The 17,438-nt window shown below is 46.9% G+C and overlaps 1 protein-coding gene across 2 annotated transcripts; it reads left to right on the top strand.

Annotated features, from left to right (window-relative positions):
• The first annotated feature begins 844 nt into the window (after positions 1 to 844).
• On the top strand, positions 845 to 16,887 carry TNFRSF1A (TNF receptor superfamily member 1A). Of its 2 annotated transcripts, XM_037389461.1 has the most exons (10): positions 845 to 1,003; positions 9,960 to 10,161; positions 10,470 to 10,598; positions 10,906 to 11,049; positions 12,630 to 12,711; positions 13,019 to 13,086; positions 13,296 to 13,418; positions 13,763 to 13,800; positions 14,572 to 14,731; positions 15,296 to 16,887. In XM_037389461.1, exons 1-10 carry the CDS (start codon positions 965 to 967, stop codon positions 15,595 to 15,597), a joined length of 1,287 nt encoding a protein of 428 aa, XP_037245358.1. In that variant the 5' UTR covers positions 845 to 964; the 3' UTR covers positions 15,598 to 16,887. The 2 variants fall into 2 exon arrangements, with proteins under 2 accessions (XP_037245358.1, XP_037245357.1); XM_037389460.1 differs by lacking the exon at positions 845 to 1,003 and having other exon boundaries at positions 9,891 to 10,161.
• Positions 16,888 to 17,438: the final 551 nt, after the last annotated feature.

The raw sequence follows: 17,438 nt of genomic DNA, 5'->3' as shown, positions 1-17,438 counted from the left end.
ATTACTAGACCCTAACATTGCTACTGGTCGGAACTATCATGAGAGGAGTATGGAATTTAGATTGTAAAGGTATAATTGCTTTGTTTGGGGTCTATCCCCAGAGGCACCCAGCTTGAGCTGTTTCTACTGCCGTACCACTCAAATTACCTTATTGGACTTAAAGCCAGAGACTCTGCTGCGGGATACCTGGAGTGAGAAAATTCCTTGACGAAGAGCGTATATTAAATGAGTGGAGCTTGCGCAGAATGTTACATATGCTTCACTTGCATTTGCACTGCCAATACAGCTAGCTGGTTCATTGAGTGTACAAGAAAATGCCAGTTTCAAATTAAAAGCACGGATGGTCATATATAGCGTAAATATGCTAGTTTGGTTGATAAATAGCTTTCTTTTAAAAATATTCAGGTGCTGACAAGGCAGTTGAGATGCAAAGTGTTAGTTTTACAGGCTACATGGTTAAGTTTGACAGGAACTCAACACGAAAAGCACTGCTGAGGGGGGAACGCTCGTGTCCCGGAGACGCTCAGGTTAGCGCCGGCCGCCTCTCACTCTTCTCCGGGTGTTCTCTAGCAGCGGCCAGCCGCGGTGCACCGTCGCTCCCCGCCGCCGGCTCGCCCGTCGCGGGGTCGGAGAGCTGGCAGCCGGGCGGCGGGGCCGGGCCGCCCCCTTCCCCCCCCCCCCCGGCCCTCCCCCCGCCCGCCGGGCCACCGCCCGCCCTCCCCCCCGCCCGCCGGGCCGCCCCCGTCCCCCCCTCCCCCCGCCCGCCGGGCCACCGCCCGCCCTCCCCCCCGCCCGCCGGGCCGCCCCCGTCCCCCCCTCCCCCCGCCCGCCGGGCCGCCCCCTTTCCTGCCGCCGGAAGCTCGGCTGGGCTCGGCGCTGCTCCGGCCGGCGCTGGGCAGGGCTGGGACGGCTTCCACGGAAGGCGGGGGGACCCTGCCATGGGGACGTAGCGGGCCGCAGAGCCATGCGCGGCCCGGCGCTGCCCCGCAGCTCGCTGGGGACGGTAAGTGGCGGCGGGGGCATCGCCGCTGCCGACGGGACGGGATCGTGCCCCGTGCCCCGGCGGCGGCTCCGCTCCCGCAGCGGGCCGTTTGCGGAGCTGCGGCCGGTTGCGGGGCTGCGCTGCCCGCCGCCCTTTCGGAGCCGGGCTCCCTCCCTGCCTCCTCGCCGCGGCGGGGCTGCCCGTCGGCCCAGCCCGGCTCGGCGGCTTCTGCTCGCGGGGGGCTTCGCTTTCCCTCACGGCAGCTCCGTGCGGGGGCGGGCGGCGCTGGCGGTGCCGTGTTCTCCCGCCGAGCGGCCAGGTGTGCAGCACGGTGGGGGGCGGCTGGCGCCGGGCTGGCAGGAGGGGCGGGAAGCCGGGGCCGCCATCCCGTGCCCCGCCGGGCAGCGGCGCTGCTGAGGGGAGGCCGGGCCGGAGCCGGCTCCCTGCTCCCTGCTCCCGGCTCCCTGCTCCCTCCTCCCCTCCCCGCCCACCGCCGGGCACCGGGTTCGCCGGCGCCGTTTCCGGGATTTGTCCCCGAGCCAGGGAAAAGGAGGCTGGGTTTACGGGAATGGCGGAGGATTTCCTGCGGCCGTGAGCTGGCGAGGCGCGGGGCCGCGCTGCCGCCGCCGAGCGGGGCCGGGGCCGGGCCGGGCGCGTCGCCGGTGTTAGAAGGGAGCTTTGTTGTCCCTCTGCTGGCGTTTAAACCAAGATGAGTGGGCTGTACCTGTGCCCCAACACGGATTTGTTTAAAAACAAGTTTAGCTTTGCCGGTAAATCTGCTTGAGTCAATATTTTTAAGCTGTCTGTTGTAATTTTGGGGGTGAAAAAGTTACTTGTCAAAGAAATCCGAGAGTTTCATGAATAACCTGACTGCTGTGGCCACCCACCATCAGCAGCGGCATTTTGAGGCAGTGACAGTAGTGGTAGCATCACGACACAGTTATAAATTCTGATATAAAAGTTACAAGGTCAGACGGTTTATCCCTAAATACCTGGGCACCTGCTTGCAGGCACTGGCATGTGGCTGTGCGGGACACGTAACCTTGGGTTAGCTGTTAATTCGTTGTCAGAAAGTTGTGAGTATGCAACTCCCAAGTTACCTTCTGCAGAAGTTTTATCTCTTTTTGCACTTGGAAGCTTTTGGAAACCAGGTAACACACTTCCAGCTCGCAGTGGCAGGGCAGCAGAGCTGGAACTGTGGAGTAGGAGCGCTTACACCTTGACACTGTGGATCATTTACCATCTCGGCACCTAGGTAGGATACATAAACTATTGACTTATGCATAGATTTCAAACCAGTTAGAAATAGGCTTTTCCAGGTGTGCTGACTTTAGTATAGCAGTGCGCATATTTTGCAGTAATTCAGATACTATATGTGATGTTATTTGTATTATTGGCAATAAAATATACAAAAATATAACTGGATTCCCCAGATTCATTGTATTATCTTCACTTAGATAATATGCTGGAGGAATAGTGTCCTTCAGTGGGATTTCTTTTTTTTTTTTTGAGGACATTTTTCCCCTCCTATTTACATGTCATTTCAAGTTCTCACTAACACCGTACTCGCTCATTGCAGATCACATTTATCTTTTCCATAAAATCGATATTTTTTTTTCAGTGTTACAATTCTCACTCTGTTGCATGCCCTTCTATTTTCCATTTACTTTTCATACCATCCTGTGTTTGCTTTCGCATCCTTTCTTCCTCCCTTGGTGCCCTGTTTCTAGTTTTCCAGTTCTTGGTTTCCTCTAATTCTTTAAAACTTCCTATAGCTCGTTCCATGCATTTCCTCTTTTTGCGTGTCCTTGGCCTCATTTCCAGGTCCTCCATGTTTTCCCTGTGCACTCCTAACTTTTGCAGTGGAAAAAATGGCAGCTGTCTTCACTGAGGCCAGTGTGGTTTTTGTCTCAAAAAAAAAAAAAAAGTTTCATTTATTAAAGGCAGTTCAGTTTTATGAAGGAAAAAAGACAAAATAGCCACAAGGGTGCTTCTGGCATTGATTCCTTTTGAAAGGAAAGGGAGGAATTGCAATTTTGAAGTTAGAAGCTGCATTATATAAAAATTGAAAACCAAGCTACCAAGTGCATTGTAAGAAAACTGTTGAGCCTACTGTCCCGTTTCCAGTAGTGGAACCCTTCTGCAAGGGGTTTTGGAGCAAGGCAGGCATAGAGCAATGAGAAATAAAAATACTTTCCTGGCTTCCAGTGATCTGCAACTATAGGAATTCTCAAGTTGAAATGGTGTCTTTCTATTTCAGACCCCTGAGTGTGTTTTTTTCTTCTGCTGATGGGTGTGGTGATTGCTTTTGGAACCCAGACATGTTTCTGGCACCCTCAGCACTCTGGCAGGGAGTCCCACACTTTGCCTAAAGAAGGGCCTCCCTGTATTTGTTCTGAAACTGTCTCCTACTTGTTTTACGCGATGCTTCTTACTTCTTGCATTGGAAGGGACAGAGAACAGGCATCCGAGTTCACCTTCTCCATGGCATTCATGATTTTAGGGCCCGCTATAGTACCCTCTGCTCAGTTTTCTGTTCTATAGACCAGTATTTTTTAATCATTCCTTTTATGACAGCCAGTCTGTACCACTGATTGTCCTTATTACCTTTCTCTGTATAATATCTGGATTAATTTATATTCTCAGGATTGGGAACCAGAACTGCAGTCTGCGTTCAGTTCTTATGGATTTGTATAATGACATAACAGTGCTCACTGTTTTGCCCTCAAATCCTTTCCTGATAATCTGTAGCACTTGATTGCATTTCTGATTGCTTTCTCCAGCTTGATTCATTCAACTTTTTATCTGCTTATTAAGCTAATTTCAATTTCTGTTTTTGATGACTGTCAACTTCTAGCTAAATGGAACATGCTGATGTCTGGGTCTGCGCTAATTTCAGTTATGTGGTAATTTTAAGTTCTCACAAGCAATCAGTATTGTTAGTTTGGATGCCTTTCCCTTACTTTTTACTAAGTAATCAATTTTTTGCATTAGCAGTATTATTGGGGCTAAAAGCAGTTTTGTCATTTTGCTCCTCTTTATCCATTTTCTTTAAATGTCACAAAGGTGTTTTGTTTTTATTTGGGGCAGATGTCTTGTGTTCTGTCCCATAATCTTGTCCTCATCCCTGGCTACCCGATTGCTTCCTTTGAACCCTTGGTAACACAGATCTTTCTGTTGTGGTCTTGGGAGCTTGACAGCGAGAAGCACATCTCAAAGCATCATTGCTCTGTTAAAACAAACAAGAGTGTGTCAGTTGCAATAAGTAGGGCTCACTCAGCATGTGACAATTACCTGGCTCTTAAAAAATTCACCTAGTGAGTCACTGACAAGGGGTGTGAGTGTGGCTGTGGCACAGCGTGGGCAGGGGCTGAGGACTCGTGCTCTGCTCAAAATCCACTCGGGATTGAAAGGGGAGGCCCCGCAGACCCTTGCCGCAGCTCTTGCTCGGGCAGCGCTCAGCTTCAAGGCTGTGCAGGCTGTACAGCTCTGGAATCAGCCCTGAAGGCAGGCAGGCAAAGCACTGGGCTGTGGGTGGACTCAGGACTCTGACACTGTTCACCACTGTGTCCTCTAAGGAAAAATGAAAAAGTTATTTTCTGCTGGTTGTGGTCACCTACTGACTTTTCCACTCTTTATCTCTGGTGATATGAGGTAAACACTTCTAACTTTATGTACAATAAAGATAGGTACACATTTTGTAATGTGAAGTCCATTATCTTTATAGATAAATCAGTTTTTTATGGTTTTTAAGTTAAGATTTCTAAGGCCTTCTTCATTGCATGAAAGTTATTACCAGTTTCCTGATTTTAGACAAGTGCAGCATTCCTCCATCTGATCTTCAGAAAATGGAGGATTATTTATAATAATAGCTCTTGTATTTTTCTTTTGACCTTTCCAGGTTTTGGTGAGCAATGAGAAAAGCTTCCTGTAAATGTTGCTTCAATACACATTTCTCAATGTGTAAAGCAGAAGTTCTGGTTTCCTGTGCATCTTTGTGTAGCAAACTTAAAATGCAAACCTCAAAGAGCTTTTGGAAATGGCTGAAGCAGTCAAAGATCATCAGGCTAATCTTGCACCCTGATTTCTTTGGTAGCCTGTTACTCTGAATAAGATCTCTATTTTCCTCCACACTTCCAGGCTGGCTAATTTTTATGACTCATCAAAAAGGCTAACAGATGACTAATATGTAAATTACTTGAATATTGGCGTGTATCATGCTGAACTCTTAAGCAAAGGGAAGTTTCTATTAAGAAATGCTTGAGAAGTTCTAATGACTTGCCATGCCTTTTATTTGCAGGTAGTTCTTTAGTTTAAAAATGGAATTTGCAAAATTGAATTTTTTTTGAGAGAAGCAGTTGAATAAATTGTTGTTGGGGAAACAATTATTAAATTATTAATGTCAGGTGTGTACAAAAAAGAGTAAGCCTCCTAATCGGATTTTAACAGCACATCTGGATTTATAATGTTGTTTTATTCTGAAAATGTCAGCTTTATCCTTTTGTAACAAGGAGATTTGAACTGAAAATTACTTATTTGGAACTATTCTACAAATTAGCTTAGTGATGGGCAATACTTTGTGAATTGTTTGGAATACTAATACCCGAGCATCTGCTCTAGCAAGTATTGCCTTCCTGTTAGTTCACATGAACAGGCGTGGGGTGTCAAGGTGCTGTGTGTGTGCAGGAGTAATTTCTCACCTGGCTAATCCCCCCCCTCCTCTTCCCACTTAGTTTGCTTGCTGTGACTGGCCTTGGTCCTCTCGGGACACCTCTAGGCATCCACTGGCTTTCTACCAGAGGGGTAGAAAGAGGGAGTCTTGCTCCCAACAAAACCCTCTCTGTCCTCTTCTCTGTCATACTGTCATACCTGTGTGTCACTGTACCTGCTTTGGGGGCTTGTGTAGCGCTTTTTTCCCCACTGTAGCTATCTGGCAGTAAGTTGCTGACATGAGACATAAGAAGGACCTGGGGCTGCTTCATATCCAAGGAGAATGTGTGGGGCATATAGCTGTCACCAGGAGGGGTGGAATCATTTAAGGAAGCAGCATTCTGGTTTTTATCTGCTGTGTTTTGTTTATTTCTGCAGCAGTTTCAGAAATAAAACCTAGAGTTTCTGCTGACTTTTTTTTTTTTTCCTGGGCAGTCCCCGCTCACTAAAAACGTGAAACACCGGTGTGCATGATGTGGTTTGGTGGTTTCAATTATCATTTGGCTTAGGTAATGCACGCTGTCCACTTCTCTATGCAGTATTGGTTAGTGGATGCTTGTTCTTTCTCCTGGCAAGTGGAATCAGAGCATGTTATAAATGTAACAATGGAAAGTCACCTTATTTCAGTTGTAGAAGACCTTTAAACTGCCTTGGTGAGCAGCGATCAGTGACTTGAGGCTTCAGGGTTTGGTAAATGGGGCTACGTCTGGCTGGCGCCTGGTGGCCAGCGGTGCCCCTCAGGGCTCAGTGCTACGGCCGGTTCTGGTCAGTGTGTTTATCAGTGATCTGGGGGCAGGAGCTGACCGCACCAGTTTGCTGATGGTACCGAACTGGGAGGTGCTGTTGACTCTCCTGAGGGACAAGAGGCCTTGCAGAGGGATCTGGGTAGATTGGAGCCTTGGGCTGTGGCCGATGGGATGAAATCCAGCAAGTCCCAGTGGCGGATTCTGCACTTGGGATGGAGCAGCACCGGGCACAAGTGTGAACTGGGAGGGGAGTGGCTGCAGAGCAGCCCTGCAGCAGGGGCTCCGGGGTGCTGGTGGGCAGCAGGCTCAGGATCGGTCAGCAGTGTGCCCTGGCAGCCACGGGCAACCCGCACCCGGGGGTGCATCACACGCAGCATCACCGGCCGGGCAAGGGAGCCGGTCACCCCGCTGTGCCCAGCCTCGGCGCGGCCTCGCCCTGAGCGCCGGGGGCAGGTCTGGGCCCCGCCGTTTCAGAAGGACGGGAAGGTCCTCGAAGGTGCCCAGAGGAGGGACCAAAGCTGGTGAAAGGGCCGCAGGGCTCGTGTCCTGTGAGGAGCGGCTGGGGACTTGGGGCCTGTCTGGTTTGGAGCGAAGGGGGCTGAGGGGCGACCCCATGGCGCTCTGCAGCTCCCTGGGGAGGGGAGGTGGAGAGGGAGGTGCTGAGCTCTTCTCCCTGGGGTCCAGCGACGGGACACGCGGGAGCGGTTCAGAGCTGAGACTGGACACGAGGAAGCCTTTCGTCACCCAGAGGTGGCCAGGCGCTGGGACAGGCTTCCGAGAGAGGTGGTGGCTGCCCCGAGCCTGGCGGGGGGTGAGGCCTTTGGTCAGAGCCCTTACCACCACCTGCAGCGTGTGGTCAGCCCTGCAGTGGCCAGGCCGTGGGGCTGGGTGGCCGCTGAGGTCCCTCCCAGCTGGAACAGGCCATTCTATTCTAATTTCACATATTTCCTGAATTTTATGAAGTCTGTCGTTGGTAAAAATCTGTATACTGCTGAAGGGCTTGGGGAGCTGCTTAAGGTGATGGTGTGTGGTTTTTTGCTTGGTTTTAGGTTTTTTGCCATGTGAATGATTTTTCTGGAAGGCCGAGTCACTGGTTCATGAATCACTTGTGGTCTGTGACTCTTTGTTCCTCAGATTTTGATCAGTAATAATGTGTTAATTCTGGTTTGATTACACTTGCAGACACACTTTTGTTCAATCTGATAAAACTGAAAATACCTTTCCTGTTTTCTTTGGGTTTTGAAGGTGTATCTGACTAATTTTCTATGTATTTTTAGCTTGATCTTTGGAGCTTTCCTCTGTTGTTTCTGTTGCTGACTTATCTGTCTTACGAGTCGATTGTATAGATTCTTATATCTGGGGATTAATCATTGCCTAGAGAATCAGGATTGTTTTATTTTGGCTGTCAGACCATTTGTGTGAATTATCTGTTGTTTTCCTGCAAGTGGTCAATCTTTTAAGACTGTCAGCTGCTGAAAACAAGTTTTATTTCTTACTGAGTTGTTGGAGTGCTTGCATTTATCCTGTGGTCAGCTAATGAAGTCTCAAATGATAGCTATTTAAATATGTGGTTTGTTTTTTTTTTTTTTTCCTTTTTTGTTCCCCCTGTTCATCTGGTCTATTGCATATGTCTTTGACAGTGCTGTCTGAAAAATGGGGTTTTTGCTTTGTCAGAGTTGCAAAGTCCTATCCTTCCTGAGGTTTTAAGTTGCTTTCATGTATGTACCTTTTCTCCCCAAGGCTTTTTAAGAGAGAAACAGGACAGTGTGGGGCTGTCATAGCCATCTTATTTTGTGTATCTTTTCCTAAGCTTGCAACCACAAAATTGGTATCAGCATTGTGGTTTACCCTTACTGGTTTACTTTGCTTTTGCTACAAGTCTCCTAGCTGAAAAAGCAAAAAGAAGCAGAACTCTAAAGCTGTGCCCATGTAGTTAAGCATCTTGCCACTTTAAAAAAGGCAAGCTGGGAAAACATTACAACATAGGGAAGTTGGTGCAGTAAAAGTGTGAGGTTGTATGGACGGGGTGGGGTGGTATTTATTTGCATGCACACACACACGCAAAAAAGTTGATTTTCAGGCATTCACATGATCTGATGCATAGACTGCATTGGCACGCACTCCTCACGACATACTTGGGAGCACCAACATGTGTATGTCCAGATGGTGTGGCCAGGATCACTTGTGTGCAGTGCAGATGATGAGGCATGCTGGCTGTCAAGTCTTCATCGTGCTTCTGGCGTTCTTCATGGCACCACAAACTAGTTTTTGGACAAGTCCATCAAACCCTTTGGGAGTAATCAGCTGGGTTTGCTCCATGGAAACTTGCTGACTTGACGTTCCATAAATTTTGGGCCAAGTTGTTTCCCGGTTTTGTTTTTTCTTTAACCTTTTTGGGTTTTTATGGTGTTTTTTTTTCCTTGCCTGAACACATGCTTGAAATACATGCCTAAGGTCTGTTTTTCTGTTGGGCCAACAGGCAAAGGAATTGTGTTTGTGATATGGTGCAATCTCATTACTGTCCTCCTGGTCTTTTGCTGATGAGTCATCTATGCTGTGGTCTTACCACAGTGTAGACCTTTTGGCCATGTCATAAACAGCACATTTCTCAATTTCACTGTTGGGAATAATGTCCTGAAAACAATGTCCAGGGAATGGTGTCTTTCATTGTTGGCATAGGCTGTTCTTTTAACCCTTTGCTCTGCTGTTCCTTCCCGCATGTGTGTGTACACACACTCATGCTGTCTTACAGTCATACTGCAGTCACGCCAATTTTAATATTTCTGTTAACATTCTTGATAAGTCCTCTTCAAAATGAAAAACCAGCAAGTAAATCTTAAAGGAATTAGAAAAAACCCACCGCATTTCTGTGGCAGACTGTTCAGACTGAGTGTTAACAGCTGCAGTTTAAGAGGAAGAATGTATGTTTGACAGGGAGAGAAGTTGAAAACCTAACTTTCCCACGGTTCTAGGGCTGGCTTGCTCTGGAGGAGTTTTGGAATGTTTTCTGTACTTTGCATGCAGTGAGATCCCCCTCTGCTGCCTTATTCCAGACTTCACATCTGGTTTATTTATTTGATAGAACTGCAAGTACTGGATACTTCCTTCTTTCTGGATCTGTTGCTGGATGGGCAGTCTGCCTTCCTTCCTTAATAAAAACATTCCCTTGCTCTTGAGAAACTTTCTTGCAAGTTGCAGGATTTTCAAGGCATTTCATCTACAAATTACACATCACAAAAAGTATTTTCTTTATATACAATTAATTTGTCATAGAGACCATTATGTTGCATTTATTAATAACACAGATGACAGGCATGGGTTGTTCGGGGTTTTTTTGGTAAATAATTTCCCCACACACTTGTCAGTGGAGGGTTCTGATGACAGAATTGGTTAAGTCAATTGAACTCGCTGTTATAGCAAGATTTCATTGTAAGTGCTGAAGTCAGCTCTGCAGTCTGCAAGAGGATATGATGTTTTCTGACCTTGTTTCTCTCCCTCTTTCTTTCCCTCTGTATTTACAGGTTATCCTAACATTTGTCTGTGTGTTGACAAAGGAATCTGTAGAAATTGCTCCAGTGCCATATACACTGCAAGTCCATCGGGTAGCTTTGGATGGAAGAGACCCCTCTAACCCTTTGAGGAGAGAAAAGAGGCAGGTGCAGTGTCAACTGGGACAGTACCTACATCCCAGAGAGACCCACTGCTGCATGAGGTGCCATGCAGGTACGTAAAATAAGTATAGTAATATACCTTCACCTTAGAGGTGTTTCACTGTCCTGTGCTCTCAAACTGTCTCTGTCCTGCCAGCTACATCAGTGCTCCCTTTCCTTGGTACTTATCCCTACCCAGATAAATTCTCATTCCTTGTCTTTTCTTTTGGACTCTGTGTCCTTCATGCTGTTGACAGCAAGCATACTCGGTCCTTACATCATCAGCTCCAGAGTTTCTCTTGAGGAATCAGTGACTCCTATCCTCCCTAAGACAATGTGTTTGCCTTCCTGTCAGAGCTCTGTTGAATGATTTTCTTGCAGGTACCTACAAGGCGAAAGACTGTGATCGGCCTGACCAGGCACCTGTCTGTCTTCCGTGTGCTAATGGCACATTCACAGCTGTTGATAACACCATGTCTAAATGCTTCCAGTGCACACATTGCCGTACAGGTGAGTTATCTACAGAACCTGAGGGAAATGGGTGGTAGTGGCGGGTGGGAGGTTGGAGGGGATGGCAAGGTGAGTGAGGAAGCTGGGAAAAGTACAATTGAATGGGCAAAAGGACAGTGTATGGGAAGGGATTGGGAACAGCAGGAATAACAGTTAGCAAATTACTACAGTCTGATACACAGTTTGCACCCTTTTTGGCCTTTTTCTGGAAGGTTAGGGGATAATAATACCTGTCGTCGTAACAGTGCTCTTTCAGTTGAAGGTGAAGGAAGAGGTTGGAATAATCATTTCTTCTTTCCTTCCTCAGAATTCCAGCAGATAGTAGAGACCCCCTGCACCCCAAAGCAAGATACTGTATGCGGCTGTCGGAAGAATCAGTATCAGATTGGCCCATCTGATCTCTTCCAGTGTAGGAACTGCAGCTTGTGTGTCAATGGCATTATTGCCAACTGTGAGTATGGCATGGATATGGCTCCAGTATGGACATACTGTACTAGGGTAGTCGTTAACAGTCCTCTGTTCACTTGCTGATACTGTAGCACCTTGACCTGAAGTGATTGTAGTTTTGGAACAACTGTTGCTTTTGTCTGTGCCCTTTTCCCATTTTTTGCCTGCCTTGGCATCAATCCCTATTTTCTATCATGGGTTTTTCCTTCCTTTTGTTCTTGAATGGTTTCTTGGGTTTTGGCTGTTGTGAGGAGATACTTTCTACTTGATTTGGTACATCTGCCTTGCACGTACAAGGTCTTTATGTTCTAGAGCAGACTTCCCCCTCGCCTTCCTTTTTTGTCTTCTGATGCTCATTGCGTTTCCCTCACCAGCTCCTGGAAGCACTTTGAGTACAATGGCTGAAAATACTGTTGGTTCCAGTGCTCAGCTGAACCGCTTGCCAGTCGGTTGCTGAACACCACAGTGTACTGTGCAGTGTTTTAAAGTAAAGAGCTTCTCAGGTAATGCTGAACTGTACCCAGTGGCATTGGGCATGATCTGGGGATGGTGCAGGCATCTGAGAGAAGTACCTGTGTCAGCTGTCCCAAGCTGCCTCATCTCCAGTCAAGAATCAGAGATCTTAATGAAATACTGCTTGCTGCCCTCCACTTTGTGCTGCAGTCTAATTCTGTTCGTGTCCCGTAAATGCTGCTTACCTTGTCCTGAAGCTATCCCTTCTTTGCAAATTCTGCTGCTTGTGATCCCTTTCCCATCTCTTACCCTGCCTAGCGTGAGGTTTGCTGTCTCTCTGGTGAATGTGTTCCCTCTGGTGCTCAGTAATCTATCTTGTCACAGTTTCCATGCTTGTGTTTATCCTCCAGGGTCATCATCGTATGCTGCCCTTCAGCAGTTTTCTTCCCTCTTGGCTGATGTAGAACAGTTTTAGTCCTGTCCCTCTCTTGCCACAGAACGCATGCTGCTTGTTCTGGTACCTTTTTCCCTCCCCCTCATGCACCTTAATGTCTTTCTATTGCTATTCTTGTCTGCTCCTCCCCACACCTATTTTACTTGGTCTCCATACTGTGACTTGCTTAGAAGCAATAGCTCTTTCCTTTCTTATCCCTTGCACTCGCAGCATAGCAGATCACAAGAGTGGATATGTGTCCCATGGGTTGAAGTGATTTCTCCCTGCCATGAACTGACTTCCTCACCAGTCCCAGCTGCTCAGGGACCACTTCTCCCTTATTTTTGCCTGACTAATGTGATTTCCCCTTCCTGTCACACTTGAACTTGAGTGACTTTCCCTGCTTTTGTGCTGGAACGGTCATTATCTGTTAGACCAATTTCAGCTGCACTGTAATTTTAGACCCTTTCCAAGCCTCTACAGAGGTCCCTGACCTATCAGGACAGTGGAACTGTTATTTTTCTTTTTCTCCTTCCCCCAGCTCTGTCCTCAAACATAGACCTAATCCTCTATCTTTTTCAGTAGCAGTTCTGAAGGCTCAAAGAGGGATAGTCTCCCACCCGTCTTGGAGTGGATTTCTGTCCTTTTGTTTTTTTCTCTGTCCAGAATACAGCAATGGTTTCTTCTTTTCTCTACAGGTTCAAAGAACAAAGACACAATTTGCAGGTGTAAGCCTCGATTCTTCTTGACACTTAGTAATGTTTGCAAGCCTTGCAACAGGTGAGGTTTATTTTTTTCTCTGTCTGCTCCTCCACTGAGTAGGAGAGACAGCAGACACAAGCCTCACAGGGGGAGGAAATTTTCCTCAAGGCTCTTTACAACATTCTGCCTTTCTGGCGCAATCAGGTCTTCCCCTCTGCCACCCCCAGTCTTCTGAATGTAGGCATCAGCCTACTAAAATCCCAGTCACAGGCCACACTGCATTGCTTTGCTTTGCAGGCTCATCTTAACTTGTCTGTTACTCAGGATTGTTACAAATGGCTGCCGTTTCATTTCACAGTCGCTCACCTCTGATTTGCTCTTTCAGCTGCATTGGAGAAGAATGCTTGCAGTGTCATAGCCCAGTGACTACCTCACCGACTTCATCTGGGCTGAGTGAGTACTGCGGGAACTGAGGGGCAGTGAAATCTTTTCAGTGTGGGCTTTTGTTCTGTTAGTGCCTTTTGTAAAGTGTTACTTTCTCCACTCTCTCAAACCGCTATTCTTTTTCTGCAGTTTGCATGTCTTCACTTGCTGTTCTTCCTCTAGCACCTACCACCTTCTTTCTCAGTCACTCACTCATTTGCCCTCTTCCTTTTGTCCAGATGTGAGCCTTGTCCTTGGCATCATTGTTGCAATATTTGGAGTTATCTCTGTCCTCTACATTGTAAATAAAGTAGTGAAGCTGGTCCAGGAAAATGGGATAGCGTCGTCTTTCTACTCCTGTGGTGAGTACAGCCGCAAATGCAGTGATATGAATTGGGATAGACATCGCTCTCTGTGTGATGTGTATGTGCACACGTGTGAGGGGAAAGAGGGGGATCCCGTTTCTCTGCTTTGTTGCAAGGCCAGAGGAACACAGGAACTTGACAGCAGAGCTTATTGGTGCAGTTCTTACAACTCTGCATCCATGCCCATAGCTGTGACTGAGAGGGCATGTGAGCTCATTGCTGGGGGATCTGCATGTGCCCTTTTTGAGGGCAGGATTTTGCATAGCTGCTTTGCCGTTTTCTCTGGGATGAGAGGAAGTGAAAATAATTCCTGCTTTCTTTTCTCTTTTTTTCCTTTAAAGTTTCTTTGCCGCAGACAACCAAAGAGCCAGTATCTGAGGTGAGCAAGATGATGAGTATAAGAACTTTTCCTTCTGCTTTCAACTGTGTTAGTCTGGGATCCAGAGTAACATTTTTCCCTGTGGGCTGTTTTCAGCCCTTGTATTTTCAAATGAGCTGAGTAATAGGGCTGTTTAATTCAGAAGTCTTTTCCTGTAGAGGGTGGAGTCATTAACATTTTACATGCCCTCTTCTACAGGATGCTGCTCAAACTCCTGGCTTTTTGCTTTTTTTTTCTTTCTGGATGCATTTTTTTTTCAGCTAGCTGGTACTTAATTCCTTTTTCTCTATATACACCAGACTTGGAGGATTTAGCTCATTTTACTTCAGATCTTGACCCCACAAGCCTCTCAGTGCTGCTTCACAGTGTGTTTTTGTGTCCAGTGTTGTACTGCAATTAAGAGGGCCCAAACAGTAGCTGAGATGAGGTTTCCACAGCCTTACAGAGAAGGCTGGTGGGAAAGGTGGCATGTTGAGCTTCTAGAATGGTGGTGATTTCCGGTCCCAGCCTTACCTGATTTTGTAAAGAAATACTTTTTTCCAGACTTCTGTGTTTTGATGCCAAAAAGGAGTTAAACTTCCTGGGTTCTGCTGGAAAGAGATGTTTGGTGCCTTCTGCTCCAACAAGGCATATAGGAAGAATTAAAACCTCAGCAGTTGCTCCCCACCTAGCTTGGATAAATTTTACTATATAAAGCTAGAGGTTCTTTGCAGGAGACGGGTGTATTGTGCTGCTGTGGGTGATTCTGGACTAAGAAAATGTGTCTTTCAGGCTGAGGTAAAAAGAAGTGAAGTCTCCATCCTTGTTTCTGAGTCCCAGAAGGAAACAGAATTGCTGGTGAATGCAACACCACCACCTGCGCCTCTGCTGCAGAGTTCCCATGAATTACCAGACTGTGTCAGACCTGCCAGGAAGACGCAGCTTCCAGGCAGTAAGTGAAACTCCCCCCATCCTTCCCTCTTTCCCCTGGCAAACAAGAACCTGATTATGCAGATGCAGCTAGGAGGATGTTGAACAGCCCTTACCTGGTGTGCACGACCTGTGTGTATACTTCATGCATGGCACAGTACAAAGCGAGAAGCATGCCCAGAGCCTGCCAGGCTGTATATGCTAAACACCTGTGCAAGACTTTTCTGTTCTCCCTTTTCCCTAGTAGCAAAATAGATTGTCATATGTGGCAACATGCTGTCAGTCTTGGTGCCTCTGGGATGGTGACCCAAGGCATCCTTTTTGCAGGAGTGTGGCAGCAAGGCCCTAAGCATGCATGCCCAGCTCTGCTCATAACCTTACACAAGAGCGTATGGAAGCATCCCTGTTGCTTTTTGAGGGGTAAGGGCAAGTCTGGACATCACACAAGTCTGTGTGACTGCTTAATAGAAGACCTACACAGGAGGGGTAATACCTGATCCCAAGGCACCATCCAGCCTTGGATTATTTGCATTTTCCTTGAGGCTGCAGAACTCTGGTTTTCACACTTTTTCTTCTCTTTTCACAGACCCTGCTATTCTCTACACTGTAGTCGATCACGTACCACCATCTCGGTGGAAAGAGTTTGTGAGGCGTCTGGGTCTGAGTGACTGTGATCTAGAGCGAATTGAGATGGAACATCGACGTTTACGAGATGCCCAGTATGAAATGCTTAGACTGTGGAAACTGCAGATGGGCCATGCTGCAACTGTGGAGCGCATCAGCTGTGTTCTTAACCACATGGAGCTGAGTGGCTGCAGTGAAGCTGTTCAAGAGGCTTTGCTAAACCAGAACTCTCCTCAGCCTTGCAGCCTCCACAGCCATCTTTAATCTGTTCTGCTTTGGTTGCCCTGTTAAGAGAGAGGATCATAACTCCCTTTTCTGTCTTCCTTTTCCCGTATCTCCCAATCTTTCTAACACTCCTTAGCTGGGTTTGTTGGAGGTGGCAGCAGATCATGCTGGAGGAAGGCTGAGGCTTGCTTCTCAGCCACCATGTAACTCAACACCTTTAAGCCAAGACAGACTTCTGCAACAACTCCTTTCCCAAGGTGGGAAAGCATCTCATAAAGTGAGGTGTGAACTCAGACCAAGATGGAAACGGGAGCTCAGAGTGACTTGATCAGCTGCTTGATGGACAAATTGTTGCTGAAACAGATGCTCCACCCACCATGTGCTGGGTAAACTTCTAGGATGACTTGGTTAAGCTGGCTGTTTGGGTGGTAAAGTACTCGCTGACTTTTTGCAGATCTGTTTTTCTGCAAGATCAGACAGTTGAACTGGCTCACATTGCAGCCCTGTGATTGCTAAACCTGACTCAAGGGAAGTGGTGGGAGGATGTGCCTCCTGCTGCGAGCGGGGGAAGATTGCCCCCTTTTGGTATCGGCTAGTTTCGCTGTGGCAAAAGAATTAAGCGATCCAGAAGTGGTGGCTCATGAGAAACAACGGGAGGATGTTACTCTTTCCACACCCCCATTTCCCTCAAGTTCAAGAGGAATAAGGATTCCAGGCCAGTGAGTCAGATGAGAGGGTTGGTGCTTTTTTTCTCAAACTTTTTTTTTCCCTGTAACTAGAAACCATGTAAGATAGCATTAACAAAACACCTGCCTGCGTGTCTGTCCAAGTGCAGAGTGGGAAGGAATGCGTGCGTGCAGCTCGGTGAGAAGGTACCTGTGTACCTGGTAGTGTGAGTGCCTCTGCAGACCTGTGCTTGCACACAGGTCAGGAGGCTTGTGTCTACTTGCTTATCTATCTCTAAACGATTTGCTGAATCTGATCTGATTGCAAATGGGACTGTGTATGTGTACATATATATAAAAATACACATATATATGTGTATCTTAGCAACTGTTGAATAACTTCACACTACTACCTGGACTGCATTCTGTGACTGCTACTTGAGTGTGAGAGCCATTCAGTACTATCTCCAGGTTCTCTCCATCACTTTCTCACAGGTGTTACCCTGGGTGAAGCAGAAGTAGCAAAAATCAATTAGCCTGCATCAGGTGCAGGTTGTCCACACATTTGTAACGTGGATGTTTTTCTTTAGTCTCATCCCTTGACCACAGAGGAACTTTCTATTGTAAATACACTAAATGCTCTGAATTAAAATTCCTATTTTTACCTCTGCCTTCATTCTGGTTTTGTCCATATCAACTTCTGTGACTGTGGGTGGGGGCAGAGAAAGGGGAATAACTTCCAGAAGTGGCAAGAGTGGCTGGCTTGATGGTCTGATGAATTTTTTTTTAAAAAAACCCAAGTTTTACGAACTTTAGTGTATACAGCTTAGCTGCCCTCAAGTCACAGGAAGCTGGCTGAGGGCAGTAAGTAGGACTTAAATTAAATCTGGTTGCAGGTCGCAGGTAATTCAAGAGTCAGAGGGGATGCTAGCGTCTTTAAAGTGAATTTTAATCACTATACAATGAATAATTTTGATTTGTATTTGGCTTTTTAAAGAGAAGAATATCTTTAAACAAAAGAATAGTAATAGATTTTTACTTACAGAAGCCTGATTTTGCCTGGGGAACCAAAGCACTGTGTTAAGGCAGTAACAATGTGCTTACTCCAGTGAGGAGACTTGGACATTCACGACAGCGACAAAGCCAGGAGCTGAAGTCAGTTTTAATTTGCAGTTTAAGGCTTTGTTTTGCTGTGCCTATGTACTATTTTAATTG

Source organism: Falco rusticolus, chromosome 5 (genome assembly GCF_015220075.1).
Source record: "Falco rusticolus isolate bFalRus1 chromosome 5, bFalRus1.pri, whole genome shotgun sequence".
NCBI lineage: Eukaryota > Metazoa > Chordata > Aves > Falconiformes > Falconidae > Falco > Falco rusticolus.
This window is presented reverse-complemented; position numbering and strand designations above follow the sequence as displayed.

Coding starts and splice junctions, on each gene's coding strand:
- TNFRSF1A (XM_037389460.1), top strand. CDS start 9,906: ATGATGTTTTCTGACCTTGTTTCTCTCCCTCTTTCTTTCCCTCTGTAT. Junction 11,050..12,629: donor CAATGGCATTATTGCCAACT/GTGAGTATGGCA, acceptor TTTTCTCTACAG/GTTCAAAGAACAAAGACACA. Junction 13,801..14,571: donor CCAAAGAGCCAGTATCTGAG/GTGAGCAAGATG, acceptor TGTGTCTTTCAG/GCTGAGGTAAAAAGAAGTGA.